The 17,343-nt window shown below is 39.2% G+C and overlaps 1 protein-coding gene across 3 annotated transcripts in view; it reads left to right on the plus strand.

The window, feature by feature from the left end:
* Positions 1–10,441, plus strand: part of UNK (unk zinc finger) — a 56,929-nt gene extending 46,488 nt beyond the window's left edge. Inside the window, exons 15-17 of one of the 3 annotated variants that reach the window (XM_032238946.1) lie at positions 5,368–5,465; positions 7,441–7,698; positions 10,184–10,441. In XM_032238946.1, the coding sequence (XP_032094837.1) occupies positions 5,368–5,465; positions 7,441–7,698; positions 10,184–10,339 (512 nt within the window). In that variant the 3' untranslated portion in view covers positions 10,340–10,441. Of the gene's footprint in view, positions 1–5,283; positions 5,466–7,440; positions 7,699–10,183 lie in introns of all 3 variants that reach the window. The other 2 variants (XM_032238947.1, XM_032238945.1) reach the window with 2 other exon arrangements.
* The last annotated feature ends 6,902 nt before the right edge of the window (positions 10,442–17,343 follow it).

Here is a 17,343-nt window from a genome sequence, read left to right on the forward strand (position 1 = left end):
ACAGATAGTCCTCGACTTACAATTTGTTTAACATACGTTCAAAGTTACAATGGCACCAAACAAAAGTGACTTACAAGCAGTCCTCATACTTAAAATCATTGTGGCATCCCCTACTGTCATGTGAACAAAATTTGAGCACTTGGCAACTTGCATGTTCTCTGATGACTGCATTGTCCCAGGGTCATGTGATTGCCATTTGTGATCTTCCAGTTGGCAAAATTAAGCAAAGTCAACAGGGAAGCTGGATTCAATTAATGATGGCGTAACTCACATAACTGCTGTGTTCTACTTAACACTCATGCCAAAAAGGTCATAAAATTGGGCAAGACTCAACAACCGCCTTGCTTAGCAACAGAAATTCTGGTCCCAATGTGGTTGAAAGTCAAGTATGACCTGTACCGTTGAAGACTAATAACAAAGGATAATTACTAATTGTGCATGGATTTCAGAGGAAAGACTGAACCTTGAACTTGCATCTGATTTAGTTTGGATAGATGATTTCAGATTGCAACAAATTAAATCTCAAATATGCAAGTAGACCCATTCAATAGACTGAATATAAAAGTTCGCTAACTATGTGAACAGCAGTTCAATTCTCCTGAATTCCATTCTTCAATTCTTGACTGAGGGTTTGAACTCCATAGGAAGATCATTGGCATCATACATTTAATGAGTCCCAAATAGAGTGAAACTGGTTACTGATACGTCTATTAATAATTTATAAAAACTGTATGAATGTGAAATGTCCTTAGTTATAAGGTTTTCACTCACTCAGAATAAACTTGTCATATTGTACCTATATTGCTTTCACTTACAAATATGATTCCTATAAACGAATGTTCTGACAGCACCTGAACAAAATATTTCTCTTTATATGTCAATTTTAAAGCAGCATCTGCTTTATCTTTGTGTTAATCTTACATCAGTAGGCATAGAAGCATTGATTATTTGATCAGATGTTCTAACATTGAACTCTGGCATTAAAATGAGGCCTTGGGACACATTTTGTGTTTAATGAAGGAAGTACTAATAACTGTAGCGCACTTTGCAAATTTGAGCAGTGTGCTGCTTCTATTATATTATATATACACTATGTACGTTAGACTGAGAAATTTAAAAAGCATCCCAGAAGAAAACAATAACAAACCAGTTATTTTTGTTACCAAGGAGACAACGCAGACATTTCCATATAATCATCAGGAACTGAGTTTGATTTGATGGAAACTATATCTTTTTAATTATATGTAACCAACCAGACTCTGATGTAGTCATGCTGTGAAACACATTCATTGAAACCAACAAAGGCGTTGTGGATAGCTTATTAGATTCAGTTTACTAAATTAGGCTAATGTTTTACATCCGCAAACCAATATTTACCCCATTTCTTCTACGTTTGTATAGCATAACCAATTTTTATTCCACAATAGGTAAGATATATGAATTAGAAGATTAAGAATTGACTAAAAATTAAGGATTGATAAAAGAATAAGGCGGGAATGTTGTTTCGAAGGTGGGATGAAGAGACCATATTTGAGATTTGAGATTTTATTGACATTTGTAGGCCGCCCTTTTCCCTGAGGGGACTCAGGGCGGCTCACATAAAATCAGGGAAGGGGAAATGCAGACAATAACAAAGACACATATAATAAAAACAGTAACCAACATGCATTCATCATTCGGGAGGGGCAACTATCTTCATCCCCAGGCCTGACGGGCTAGCCAGTTCTTCAAGGCTATGCGGAAGGCCTGGACGGTGGTGAGGGTACGAATCTCCACGGGGAGTTCGTTCCAAAGGGTCGGGGCGACTACTGAGAAGGCCCTCCTCCTTGTAGTTGCCAGCCGACACTGGCTGGCCGATGGAATACGGAGGAGGCCCAATCTGTGTGATCTTATTGGTCGCAGGGAGGTGATTGGCAGAAGGCGGTCTCTCAAGTATCCAGATCCACTACCATGTAGGGCTTTATGGGTGATTAACAGCACCTTGAAGCGCATCCGGAAATCGACAGGTAGCCAGCGCAGCTCGCGGAGGATAGGTGTAATGTGGGTGAACCGCGGTGCACCCACAATCGCTCGCGCGGCTGCGTTCTGTACCAGCTGAAGACGCCGGATGCTCTTCAAGGGCAGCCCCATGTAGAGCACATTGCAGTATTCCAGCCTAGAGGTCACGAGGGCCCGAGTGACTGTTGTGAGTGCCTCCCGATTCAGGTAGGGTCGCAACTGGCGCACCAGGCGAACCTGGGCGAATGCCCCCCTAGCCACAGCCGTCAAATGGTGGTCGAACGATAGCTGTGGATCTAGGAGGACTCCCAAGTTGCGAACCCTCTCTGAGGGGTATAGAATTTGACCCCCCAGCCTGAGAGATGGAATATTGGTGGAATCCTTGGGAGGGAAACACAACAGCCACTCGGTCTTTTCTGGGTTGAGCACAAGCTTGTTAGCCCTCATCCAGTCCATAACCGCCTCCAGGCCCCGGTTCATCACGTCTGCCGCTTCATTGAGTTGGCACGGGGCGGACAGATACAGTTGAGTATCGTCCGCATATTGATGGTATCTGATCCCGTGCCTGCGGATGATCTCTCCCAGCGGTTTCATGTAGATGTTGAATAGTAGGGGGGATAAGACCGAACCCTGAGGCACCCCATATGTTAGGGGCCTAGGGGACGATCTCTTCCCCCCCACTAACACCGACATATGTTTTCACATGTTTGGTCATACGTGTCTGTCGCATCTGTAATCATTTACTTTGAACAAACTCATGCTCCATATATTGCAACACTTTTGATTTTCAGCCCTGTGCAATTTACACACTCTAGCAAGTAGGGATGGCAGATCAGGCAGATTATAAGAGATGATTGCAGAACAGACTGATGTTTAAGAAAGGACAGAAAGTATAGGATATGATTGAAGGTCCTAAATAAATATATTACACTGAAATCAATACTCAAAAGATTCATTTCTCAGGAATCCTTATACAGTAATACAACTGCATTGATTTTGCTATAAGGTGATTATACCCAGTTCAGAAAAACTCTTTTCCCTGAAAGGAGTACGTATACACACACACACACACACACACTCACACACACACACACACACAGAATATCTGTGCTCGGTTTGCATCATCCGTTATCACATACATACAGAGATCTCCAGCAATGAGCATATGAGCTATTCTTATTGCAGTTGTGTACACTCTGACGCGGATGTAGGTCCTCATTTAATTAGAGTGGAACTGATTTCTAAGCTGTCATGTAAGGATTGCACTGTAAAAGGCATCTCACATAAGGGGCTGCATAAGGCTAATGGGCAGAGGGAAAGATGATCTTCAGTTCAGTAATTTAGCTCCAGAAGTTTTGTTCCTGCCAAAACATAAAACAGCTTTCATGCTTACGAAAACAGTGTCAGCAGTAACATGATAGCAAGTCAACATGATGAATGACCTAAAATATGTAGAATTTTAAGAAATAAATTTTGTTACAAGCATATTTCTTTATGCTTTGAGTTCTTCTGCAATACTGTGTGCCTTCAATTTGGCAATTCTGTTGTGGCCAATTTATTTCAAGGCTATAGCCATGCTTTTTATAGTATAGCTTAAGCACTGCTGCTGAACAGCAAACTTAAACTGAAAGAAAACTATAGTCTGTGTGAAAAAAAACCATTTTCATATGTTGTCTAGAGCAGAGAGATTCCTACAAAAACTCATTTGATTTACAGCATCTTTCCTTATCTGAGCAAATGTTTGGTAAGAAATAGATCCTTTCTTATTAGAGGAAGGAGTCTCCGTTGTTCTGCATACTTGCTGTATCACCCTTATATTCTAAAACTAAACACTTCACTCCATTTTTCTGTGTGATCTCTGGCAGAAAGCAGAAGATAATTAGTTTATATCCACCAGATATGGAATGATTGTGTGCTGTGACTTAAATGGAGTAGATCCAGAAGACTACCCTATATCCTTTTCAAGAATGAACCAATTTTACTATCCAAATGTTCTCAGCAGAGCAAATTAGCCAGTCCTTTTTCTCTTAGAAGTATCCCTGTGTGATACTGAATTTTTACAGTCACACTTTAAATACTATAAAATATAGTGTATTGTATGTCTTTTCCCCTTATTATCAGATTCTGTGCCTTATTCCAGTGCCTTATCTAAAGACACATTGGTCTGTTGTGATGACAAGATTTCTCAAATTAACCTTTGAGGATCTAGTTGAGGGCAATCTCTACATTATTTTAAATTGGTTGATGCTGAAAAACAACAAAACAGAAATAACATTGCTATAGTTTAATATACTCTATTATAATTTTTCCATGAAATGGTCTGTTAACAATTGTGTATTTGAAATTAAAAGGAAGGTACTGTGATATAGCGGATGCAATACCAAGAAGAGAGTGTTGTGTGTATTTTTAAAATTAAATGGGTAGAGAAAAATTAAATAAGTACCAACATATATTCAGATCCGAGTTTTTAGACTTCTGGCAGCATCATGAATTAGCTGTATGCTACTTTAACTTGGCTTCTGCCCATAGAAACAGCTAAACAAACTCAGATTCTTCCATCTCTCATTTCCTTAATGTGTGAACTGAGGTCTCTTTATTTCTTTCCTAATAAGATAGCGTTATCAATCATAGTTTGGTGTATGTTATGATTCTGGCTTCTTTAGAGCTAAACAAGTCAGAATTTTCAATTGGCATTTAATGGCTGGATCTCAGTGGGTTTCTTTAACTGTTCCCACTAGCAAGAGTAGCCAATCAGGAGTGGTCGGGTAAAAGACAGCAGGCCAGGGTTCGATCATGCCAGAATTCTAAACATATCTAACTTAACATGGCATCAAATATGGTCCTAAAGATATTAACAAAGTATGAAATAATGGGTGACTGTTTCATTTTGTTCTTAAGCATCTGTGCGCTGATTGCTGTTCCCTGAAGCCTAAGCCTTTACCGAGAATTTATGGTATATTCGTTCCTCATGTGCTCTGTGTGAATCTGCACTAGGTAATTCATCCTGTATCTATCTACACTGCATTTGTGGATTAAGTGTACTACAAAACTGCTTCTGGGCATTGTTGGCAGAAGGTGGTCAGCTGCCACTCCTTTTGCTAAAGCTGAAGTGGCAGATTGATAGTGCACGTATATGCATATCCCTCCCAAACGGTTTTCAGATGCAGTGTTGCCCAGTAAAAAAAAAAATGGCAGCATTTTATCCTAGTTTTCAAAAAAAAAATAGTTTGGGACAAGCAAAAGAAATGTGAAATAACATGCTTTTCTTGTCTCCACGTGAAACAGGTTTAAATGGAATGAACAGCAGCATATGGGAGCATTTTGCTTCAGGAAGTTTTTCACCCAGTACTTCACCTGCATTTCTGTCAGGTCCAGGTGCTGCTGAACTGGCCAGGTTGCGGCAAGAATTAGACGAAGCTAACAGCACGATAAAACAGTGGGAAGATTCTTGGAAACAAGCCAAACAGGTAGTGTGGTTGGCAGGGTGTGTGTGTGTGAGAGAGAGACGGAGGGAGGGTGGTTGGTTGGTTGGTTTCCTAAAGCATTAATAGTAGCCCTAGAGTAATGAGTAATTTGAGATCTGAGAGAGTAGACAGAAGCTCCACTGGCATGATTGATTTTGTAATGTAAGCTCCCTACAGATCTTTTTATTAATGGACAAAGAAAAAGACTGATATTTTAGGTATGCAGAGGAGTAGATTTCAAGTTGTGATGCTCAGCCCAAACATTCTTCAGTTCCCAACCTTTTCTGACTTTGCAGAGCAGCAGGTGGGAGAGAAGGGATAGTTTTGCTCGAGCATTAGGCACATGCGCTTGCTGCTTGTGCAAATGGAACATGCATGCACACACTTGCCTGCTGTTCGCACAAGTGGGAATGTGCGCACCGCGTACGCTCACCTGCCACTTCTGCAGCCCAGTTCTGAATGGCTCAACGCCCAGTAGTGAGCTGCGCCCCAATGGTTGGGGACACCTGCTCTGTGAGTATTAGCTTTTCTAATTTGAATTTTAATTTGGACTCATATACTTAAAGTTTTCATGCAGCTTAACTTGTGCTTCACCTCTAAAATGATATTCTCTTTTCCATCACAGTCTCCAATATACTATTTATTTTTATTTATTTGTTAAATTTTCCGGCCACCCATCTCACTGATGCAGCAGTAGTGCAGTCACTTACAATACTATTCTTGACCTAGGACAGGGATGTCAAACTGGCAGCCCTAGGTTGGCATGCGTCACGTGCAGGCCACGGCCACCCCAGCTCCCTGAAGGGAAAAAAATCATAAAATGTCATGTGACAATGTGACGCTACGAGTTTGACACCCGTGACTTAGGGGAATAAGAGGGAATGAGGTTGCAACTCCTGTAGAAACATCAGCTAATATTGATTATTTGAACTAATTTGGCTTTTAGATAAGCGATATAACTAAGGATGCTTTGTCAATTTTGGTAGATAACTTAGGGGATATCTTAGGAAATCTCTGAGTCCCTCAGACTGAGAAGGTGCATGTCCACAAAATTGTGCCAGTCACCTCTGAGCAATTACTATACCTCCCAGCCAGGAGTGGGTTCCTGACAGTTCTAACCTCTTCTATAGAAGAGGTTCCACAAATCTACAGTGCTGTTTAGAACTGGTTCCAGCTTCTTCCCCCCGCCTGTCTGGACATCATCAAGATGAAGAGCAAGATGAGGAATTCTGGGAGTTGAAGTCCGCAAGTCTTAAAGCTGTCAAGTTTGAACACCCCTGGGTTTTTTTTCTAAAGGGTTAGGGGTGCGAGGGTCTTGTAACTTGACCGCTTTAAGACTTGCATGCTTCAAATGCCAAGAGTTTCTGAGCCAACATTTTGGTTGCTAAGCAAGAGCATTGTTAAGTGAGTTTCACCACATTTTACAAGTTGGCCATGTCCACCCAGTCACATGGCTGGCAAGCCACTCCCACCCAGTCACATGGCCGGCAAGCCACTCCCACAAAGCAGGCCACACCTACAGAAGAAGTTCTAAAAAAATTTGAAACCCACCACTGCTCCCCGCCCTCCAATGAGCAGAAGCAAATGGAATTCTAAGAGTGGTCTGAAGTGCTGGCCAAGCGATGGGGGCAGTGTATACTCTTAAACCAATTCATGCGTCTACACTTGTAAGAGAAAAAGCAGACTTAAATGCACATCTGCTTCTCTTGTTGATATTTTGCTCAGCAGATTTTCTTAGAAACACACCCTGCATTTCTCTGACTGCATTCATGTTTCAATGGGTTTGCTTTGTAGGAATTCGTACAAATAGGAAAACTGATCTGCATAGAAGGCATTTGAAAGGATAGGCAAATGATGTGTCATCAGGCGATAGAAGAAGTCAGTCCCCCCCAAACTGCAAATGGCTAGAAACAGCTGTTTTTCGTCATATGAAACAGTTAAGAGAAGCTACTAATATTACTTTACTTTGGATACACAGGCCTGTGATGCGTGGAAAAAAGAAGCGGAGGAAGCTAGTGATCGTGCAAGTACAGCAACCGTAGAATGTGAGTTAGCCCGGGAGCAGAGAGAGACCTTGGAACTGCAAGTCAAGAAACTCCAGGAAGAAATTGAGCGGATCCATACTGGCCAGGACCCCCAGTTCCTGCGCTCATTCTCTGATTTAGAGAATCTCTCCTTGTCCACACTCTATAATCTCCAAAAACAGTTGCGTGCCAATTTAGAAAGAGTTGATAAGGTGAGTTTGAAGTGGAGGTTTGGAAACTTTAGGTCACATTTAACTCATGATGGGATTTTTAATAAGTTAAATAAACAATGAAGTTTAAATGTTGGGCCCTATTTTTCTGAAAGGAATAGCAGAAGATTTTCCCATCAGGATGCAGCTCTTCTCAGCAGAAGAAGGAATTGGGGGAGGGAAAGGTTCTTCAGGCATGATGAAGTACAAGGAAGCTGCTGTTCAGATCAAAGGGAGGATGGGCTTTTACCTTGAAAACAGGGTTAAGTATAGATAGTCCTCAACTTACAATCAGTTATTTAACTACTGTTCAAAGGACCTCCTGTAAACTACTTATAACACATTTTTGGAGCTACAACGTGAACATATTTTGGGCACTTGGCAACTGGCTCACCTTGATGCCATTTCCCTCATTCCACTGTCACATCACCATGATTTGCATCATTTTTGGTTGGTTTCCAACTTCTTGGTGCCAGCAAAAAATGTCTGTTGGGGAAAATGGATTCATTTAACAATCATGTTCATTTAATAATGACTGTGTTTGCTTAACAACCACAGTGTTCACTTAACAACCTTTATAAAAAGAACAATCCCCTGGTGCCTCGACTTACAACTGCAACAACCTAAGTCTAATTCCAGGTTCAATTCTGGTCGTACGTCAAGGACTACCTGCAATGATTAAAGTCTCAATGCATTATTTGGTTTCCCTGCCCTTATTTTAAGACACTAAAGGCAAGGAAAAGGGAAATTGGTCAATAGTTTTTAAAAAGTATTGTTACAAAAAATGTCTCCAGTTCTTCTATTATATTTTAGTATAGTGTCTAGTTAGTGCAAATACTGTAGGAAAAACATGGGAGAAATTATGGACCTCTTTCACCCCAAACTGTAACTAGTCTACAGTATACATTTTCTTTCCCCTCAGCCTTTAGCTTACTTTGTTTAGAGTTGAGGAAGATGAGGATAAATTCAGTCATCTGTTTAATAAAAACAGTCTGGCCAGTCTGCTTTTATTCTTGGCAGTAGTTCGTAACCTATTCTACATCATGAAGTAGTAACTCAGTCTCTCAAGCTACTGGTAGCTTTCCAGTGGTGACTTTTAACCTTACAGGGAGGAAGGGTGTTTCTACTCCCATTTTCACTTAGGCAGCACAAAGCTCCCCAAATCAAGCAAAAATTTCATCATCCAAACCTAGCAATTGTTACCATATTTTATGGGTTGTGAGGGAGTGCCAAAGTCGGATGCTGGCAATGGATTGCCCACCTCTCTTATTCTTTATGGTTGCAGATCAGGCCATTTTTCATCTAATAGTTTCCTGGATCGAGGGGTTAGTATATCAAGGGAGTCCATTTATTTGACAGCTCTGCTGAGCTGCAAAATAAGTTCCAGAAAGAGGATATAGAAGGAGGAGGAGGCTACCTACCCAATTAGAGGAACACAATGTTCTGACCTAGGCTTCCTGATAAAGCATAAATCACACGCTTAGTCCCCAAAACCCTCTTTTTATTTAAATGGCTGGGAATTATGTTCATTCACAACCCATAATGAGTCACAAACAGTTTGTGACGAGTCTGACAGAAGTCTGCCACAGTCTTTTAGGGTAAGGCTGATAAGTACCTACCTTTATCTCCCTTGAAACGCAGCCAGAGACCTGATTGCCAATTAGTTTTGCAACGCCCAACGGAGCACAGAGTCAAGCTTAGTTTCTCAGAGTTTGAACCGAACAGAATGAACAAAATTGCTTCCTGCAAAGGCTCACGTCCGTTTGCTTCTCTTTTATGTCTTATGGGAGGGGCCAAGCCTTACTCCCGAGTCGCCCTTTTTGTCTTAATTGTTCTTGCCTTCTGGAAGCTCTGCTCATGTGCACAATGGGAACAGGCTCACATTGTTGTTCTGCCTCGCTGATGTCAGGCTCCAGAGGCAGCACATAACTCCCAGATGGCCCCTGGCCCCCTCTCTGCCTCTGACGCAGAGCCCTCATCCGAGCATTCCCCAGACTCCAGGACTGGCCCATGTTCCTCCCCAACCTCCTCACTGTCTGCTGCCAGCTCCGCAGGCTGCACACAAGACTGGATTGCTACATAGAAAACTGGGCAAATGAAATATCCTTCTGAGTCCCCCTCCCCCAGCCCCTTGGACTCTCTCTGGCTCCTTCAGTAGTTGCTATTTGAATGTAGAAGAGTTGTCGTTGAGGGCCATTCAGAGCCAAGGTGGCGCAGTGGTTAAATGCAGCACTGCAGGCTACTGCTAGATCAGCAGTTCAGCGGTTCAAATCTCACCGGCTCAGGGTTGACTCAGCCTTCCATCCTTCCGAGGTGGGTAAAATGAGGACCCAGATTGTTGGGGGCAATATGCTGACTCTCTGTAAACCGCTTAGAGAGGGCTGAAAGCCCTATGAAGCGGTATATAAGTCTACTGCTATTGCATTCAGTTTTACTAACAACCCCCCTTTGCTTCTCCTTTCTCCCATCCCACTTCTTCTCTTTTCAGGCAGTGTTTCAGATGCAGTCGGTGAAATGCCTCAAGTGCCAGGAAGAGAACCGGGTGGTACTACCGTGCCAACACACTGTGCTGTGTGAAACATGTGCCGAGGAGGGTGAATGTCCCATCTGCCATCCCAACAGGCCACATGCTCTCCAGTCGTGACTGTACTAGGACATTTGTTTAGCATATCACATAGAATTTTTAAACTTTTTCATTCATATATATATATATATATATATATATATATATATATATATATATATATATATATATATATATATATCTGTGTGTGAATGTGTGTGTATATATGTACGTATGCACACACACACACATAAAAACAAAATATTAGTTGCAGAGCACTTTTTTAATACTTTGCATCTCCCATTTAAAGGATCCCTGCTCCCCACCCATGCAGTCCCATGAATTCTAACACATTAGGGACTTTTAGAGCAGTTTTTTAATATAGATCAAAGGGCCATTTGCAAAATCTGTTTCTCTTCCCTCCCTTTTTTATTTAGGAAATAATCTTTTTTTAGCCTTTTCTGGAGAGATATTTAGAGGGAGGATGAAGAGAGTTTGCAAGTGATTTCCAAGCTAAGGATTGGGCTTTGGGGGAAGAGAAAAGATAGAAATAAATTTTTGATTCACTTCCTTCCTTCATACTATAATATTTAGTATTTTTATTTGTATCACAACCATTACAGGTGTGCAAAGCCTTTGAAGCAACTCTTTTGCAATGCACAAAAAGGCAAGACATCTTTCTTTGAATTGCTAAAGCGGCTGTATCTTTTGCAATGCTCACTTCAGGAGTGGCTTTCAAAGCTGCTGGGTAAATTTTACAAAAGATTAATTTGCTTTAACAATTGGAAGAGTGATGCTTTCTTCATGCTATGTGCTTTCTGAAACACTTCTTTCACAGGCTTTATGCAGCCATAATAATCTTACCAGTGCCGGTCAGTAGTCCCTGCCTATGAGCCTCAATTATACAGCATTCATGTGGCCTCCAGTATTGTGAAAGTTTCTTGACTTGTCTCTTGGAAAACCAAAAGTTCCTTTTTTGAAAGTCATTTTGCATACTTCTTTAATTCTGTCCAAGGAATAAAATCACAAAACACACTGTAGAGGTGAGGCCAATGTCAACATACTTTTTTCATCAGCATTACTCTGCAGTAAGACTTTGAGAAACTTCAGTAGCACTTTTGAGTGGAACCTTGTAAAGAGAAACGTTCAAATTTGTAAACTGCATTATCATGGAAGTAAAGAAGGGCTTCAGAATCAGGCTTTAATAATGGAGCCACCTGGAGTCTTTTTGGTTTGTCTAAGAGAAGTTTATAACTCACCAAACAAATTACAATCCATTAAATTTCCTAGCTTTTGCCTCCCTGCAGAAATTGAGCATTTTGGTTTTTTTAAAAACTCAGAGTACAGATTGTAATACATAGTGGGCTGTGCTTGGCTCAGTTATCTAACTTGTTTAGTATTGAATGCTTGGTATTTCTTGCCAGTAGGAAGAAACAAATCCACACATTTACTTTATCATTCTTATCTATGAATGGTGCTGTTATAAGTGTAGTTAAAAGCAAACACTATTCTATAGTTCAGAGAAGGATGGCCCTTTGTGCATTCAGAAATGGGGAAGATGCAGATTTGCACCACAAAATCACCTTTCCTGAATTGCGCAGCACTTCATATTATTAACTTAGGGCAAGTTGTCACCAACACAAACATGGGCAGAATGTCATGGAGAAGATAGTTACTGGCTATATTTTTGTCTGCCTGCCATAAGGCAATGTGGTTTCTTTTCCTATCTTTATCCACATTTAATACAAGAAAGCATCTGATAAGGTTTACGTAGCATAGTTGATGACCTTTGTTAGAGTTTCAAGCTGAACAAAAGTTGGAGTCCCTAAACTAGCAATTTCTGCAAAAATACAGAGATAATGGTTAAAAAGACACATAAAAAAGACAGTTTTGCAAACACTTAGAAGTCCTTGTTTGGTCACAGGACGCAAGTTTTCCATGTTTCACACAACATAAATAGCTGGAAGTGGTGAATGCAACAGTGCAGTATAAAAATTGATGAAGAATGTAAGATGTCACACCATCCTCCCTTGCGATTAGTTAGCTGTTTAGGAATTAAAGCTCTTAATCCACTTTAACTTATTGTGATAGATTTATCATGAATACCACAAGGGCCACATTTCACCACATGTAAGAGAAAGAGAAGGGAAAGTTATGCTCAGAAACCACACTGCTTCAGTTCCAAAATACATTCCTTTTTCCTTATTACTAGGAAATTTTCTCATTTTCTTGAAATTTTTAAGCTTTCCTTGAGCATCTACATTAGCTGTTCTTCGGGGATCAATTACGTTAATCCCATGTTTCACTAGTCACCTTCTTGTGACCATTCTCTTGGAGATGGGAATATTTTTTGAGCCTGCACAGGATATACCCTGTGTTTGGAGAATCCAAAGAATGATTCTAGAGAGGAGAGGAGAAGAGATGGGTCTTTACTCTCCTGCACTTCTATTTTGGCATTTATACCGCCAGTGAGAAATGTTTTCCTTCCTACTGCTTTTTTTCACAAAGTATCTCCTAACTTAACCCTTAGTTTAGCATCACCATTACCTCCCTTGGTAAGTACAAATTCCCTTTCTGGCTGGGTACCTGCCAGCAGACAACTCAAATGAAGATAGTGTATATCATCCCCAAATGACTAAAATTTCTGAATTTCTAAGCATGTTCCTTGTCGTGGACGTACTAGACAAATACATGAATCAGACCATACGGGCAATATTTTGTCTTGGACTGAAATGACCACTCTTATTATCCACTTTCTGGATGCAGTGCATCCGGTCCAGAGGAATACATAAGTTTGGCTTGTTGTTTAAAACAGATGGACAGTAACTAACTGTCTTGAGTAACTTGAGTCCCAGGCAACAATCAGCTGTGTTTGCAGGAGTAGCCATTTATTTCTCATGCTTTTGTGGGCCTGCATGAATTAAATGTCCAGGCTCTAAGCAGATCATATTAAAAATCAGTTTTAAAAAGCCAAAAACATGCGGAATAATTCTAAGCATGTTTACACAGAATTTAGCCAAACTGAATTCACTGGAACTTGCTTCCTAGCCGATGTGCTTCAGATTGCAGCATCAGAATCACTTCCTTTGAGAATCCATGTGCACTCTATCCAGAGTGTTTTACAAAGAAGTGTCAACTCACTGATTATGTTGATAGTTCGATTGTGTGTGTTAAGTTCTAAAAAAATGATATTGGGGCCTAAATCCAACATACTTTCACTGAAATTTATGGAATAGAATATTTCTGTTTTAAAATTTGTATCCAGTGAATGTGTTGTCCTACTGTCCCGGAGTGATAGAGCTCTCACTGCAGTTTGTTCTTATTCAGACAAGCGCAACAATTTCCAGACGATGAAAAACAATAGTCCAGTCTAGAAGGACTCTAATCTGCCACTTTGCACTGAGAGTTGTTTAATGTGTAAAAGTGTAATATTTAGAATTTAATCTCACTCCCTTGCTCACCGGTCTTTGCTTTGTTTGCAGTAGTTGACCCACTTTTCCCTAACCTGAAAAAAGCACTGGAAACCCTGTCTTCAGAAGAGGGATCCAGTCATTCACCATCAAGATAGTTTTTCCATACGTAATTCAAGTACATCATTAGATTTCCTTCCATAATTCCGCCCTTCTATATTTGGAGGGGTTAAATATGCATTCCCAGATAATCTCAAAGTGCAGCTCTGGTTAGGGTTTTTTTAAATTAACTTTTATGTTTGATAAAACTGCTTTTTTCAATGTGTATGTTGTACTAGTATCTGTTGTTTTCTTCATTTTTTAAAAAAACACTTAATTGGCTTTTTTATGTATGGAGAGACATTGCTGGCTGACTCTTGTAGCTGTGTTGTTTTTGGTTATAGCCTTTGAATGTCTGTGCCATGAGGCATCCCTGATCTCCGTGGTCAGGAAACATGCTTCAGTCTTAAAGAAAGCTTGTTTGTTTAAAATATGTGAACATTTTTTTAAAAAAATACATACAGATACAATACATTTAAATTATGGGGAATAATACTCTGCTGGAAATGTACTAAACTATTTTGGTAACTAATTTAAAAATAATAGGAAATAAAATCTTTGAATCGGGTCTATAGTGTTTATACAGAATTACAGTCATTTGCAGATGCTCTGGTGGTGACTGATTTGTAACACTTACTTTTGTAAACATTGTGTTTTATTGCTTCCTCTGCCTTTCTATGTGATTGTCCATAGTGAATTGTTGACTTTGTGGGATGATCTGATTTATCCTGAATTGCCATAGCTTTATTAAATTCAGCAGAATTCTTTAGGAAGTGTGTCACTATTACACTTGGTGTCACTTAAATTTAGATTTTTTTTAAAAAAAATATCTTTTTCCAAGAAGTGACAACTCTGTACAATATTGTTGATTACCCAATTCCTATCCCCAACTCCATTGGCAAATTTGCTGGTGGAATGTGAAAAAGAAATTGTGTGTGAAGCCAGCTATTTACATGCATGCCACAACCTACTCTGTCTGTCTTATTTTGAAGGACCAAAGAATACAAGAAAATTTAAAAATTCCCCCATTCTTATAAATAGCTTAACAGATTCCTATCCAATTATATCCCCTTCACCTGCCTCATTGATATCAGTATTGTACTTGGGCAAGAGAATATAACAGTAGATTGGTTTTATCTAAACCCAGGAATCCGAAGGACAAGTATATCTCTATCCCACTCTTTTAAAAAGCACTTTTTTTAAAAAAAAAGCTAGATTTCTATGAATTTTAATATTGAAAATGAAATGCCTGAAATGTGAATGTTTTATTAGTTATCAAATGGAAAAGCAAAAATGGCTTCTCTGTTTTTTAAAGATTTAATTCTGTATTAAATTTCTGTATAGGTAGTTTTGTTTACTGGGTGATTGGGAGCAATTCTACTCTATCCTGCCAGCAATTGTCCATTAGAGGATCTGCGCAGTTCCTCTCTTTTAAAGCAACAGATTCAATAGCTTCTGCCTGTCAAAAATTGAGTTTGTGACTAAATCATCCCTAATAAAATGCCGAAGGAATTGTGTTTGGATTATGGAATTCCCCACACAGTTGAGTACAAAGCCTCTCATCTCCCAACTCTGTTTTTTGAGTAAAGTCCTAACTAGAAAAATGTAATGTATTTCCACTGTCCAAAGGTCTTATGGAGTTGGAGGTCTGGCTATTAATACTATTCACTAATCCAAACTAGATGTTTTTGTCTTGCTCTGAATATGAGAAAATGAATGTTGTATTTGCAAAATCCACCTTATTTAGATAGAATAGATCATTAAACCTACAATATGAGGTATAAAAGGATAGTTGATTAATTGAAGAATTAATAGGGAAGCCTCTAAATGCCGACATATGTTCCTTCCTTTTAAGATGAATGGTTTTGTGAAGATGAGGGATTGCACCTTTCAGTCAAGCATTGCTCCACATCTGCAGGGCTCCAATAGAAGAGATAATGACCTCTTGCTTGTGCTTACCCTCTCCTCTTCCTCTTCTCCAGTGCAAGTATGAAAAGAAAGTTGAATTCATTTACATCCATTTGAAACACAGCTTGCTGTGCTGTTTGAACTTCTACAACTGCCTTTAGTGTTAATTGTGGTTAATCGAAACAAACCATCATTAAAATATAGCTTGAGAAACTAATTACTTTTTTCACTAAGGTTAACTGCAGATTTGTGTTCAGACATAATACAAAAATATAATTAGTTAAAACTAAAAGTAGAACTTTTGAAGAGAAATGCACAAACTCAAAGCTAATGTGGGTCACCTTGTTTTTTTTTAAAATCACAGTTCAGTCATAAAGAGAGAGCAGAACAAAGACTCCACATGGAAGGCTTGCAACTATTTCCTAAATATAGGAGATACATTTCCTCCTTTTATAACCAGTGTGTGTGAGGAAGTCTCTTCATTATAATTTTTAATTCTTCCCCATCCCCTCAGTATATAACCTTTGAAGTAATTCAATGAGAACATTTGAAGTAATTCAATGAGAACATAGATGTTTCTGGTGAGAAGTATTATAAGTGAAGTGTTCCTAAAATCTGGTGACTTATGGATCAAAAATCTCTATGGGGCTTCCCCACTTTATAGCTTCCAGTGTTTTAAACAGAACATAAATAATACAATATAAATTCTTGAAAACTACATACTGCAGTATTTATGGTGGCACTTCTTGACCAGTCACTTTCCTTGAATTTTCCATGGTGGGGAGGGTAGCTGGTGGAGGGAGAGCTATTCCAATCTCTGTAGAAGTCAGCCAAAAGATAATAATGGTGTGTACAATGTGGTGTTTGATTACATTATTATAGACTGTAATGCGGAACTGTGATTTCAGCTATTGTTCTTTCTCGTACCCTGTATATATGTGTTGTTTGGCTGTCCAGAAACCTGATTTTAGACACTCTTGGCAAAGTGAATTTGCATGTGGAGCTGAAACAAAATGCAATCTTATGTCACAATTTCCAAAGGCAGGATGGATTTTCTAGAAAACAATAAGTTTTTTTATTTTTTTGCTAAGAAAAAAAAGGTAGCCATTTTGTTTGTGCATATGTTTGTCTGTATTAGAATGTATGTACCTGTTGTGTCACTTGGATTTTAAGAGAGTATTTACTTCATATTTAGAAGGTAGGGAAGTAAGGAACAATTCCCTGCATATTAGTATTATTAGTATCTCACTAGAACAGTTTTTTTCTGTTCAAACTTCAGAAAAGTAATAATATAGTAAGTGATGGCAAAGCTTGACAGAGCTTGTGCCTGAAGAGTATTTTGTGGGTTGTATGTCAAGAAACCTATCTGTCACCTTTTTAGTTTTGATACTATGGAAACCATAATATGGCTTTAGAGAATTCTGAAGACAGTGTACAGTAAAATGAGTTAATATTGTATTCATATACTAAAATGAATTAATATTGTATTATATAATTCATTCCCCATTATGTATAATACAGATGATAGGATTTTAGGATGTTTTTTTAAAAAAAATATGTTTATGGTATAAAGACAAAATTAAAAGAGACTTGGGCTTTTTCTCAAATCCTAAATTCTCATTTTAAAAAAATGGTTATTACTGCCAATATTCCCATTCCTAAGAGTCC

Source organism: Thamnophis elegans, chromosome 2 (assembly GCF_009769535.1).
Source record: "Thamnophis elegans isolate rThaEle1 chromosome 2, rThaEle1.pri, whole genome shotgun sequence".
Classification (NCBI taxonomy): domain Eukaryota; kingdom Metazoa; phylum Chordata; class Lepidosauria; order Squamata; family Colubridae; genus Thamnophis; species Thamnophis elegans.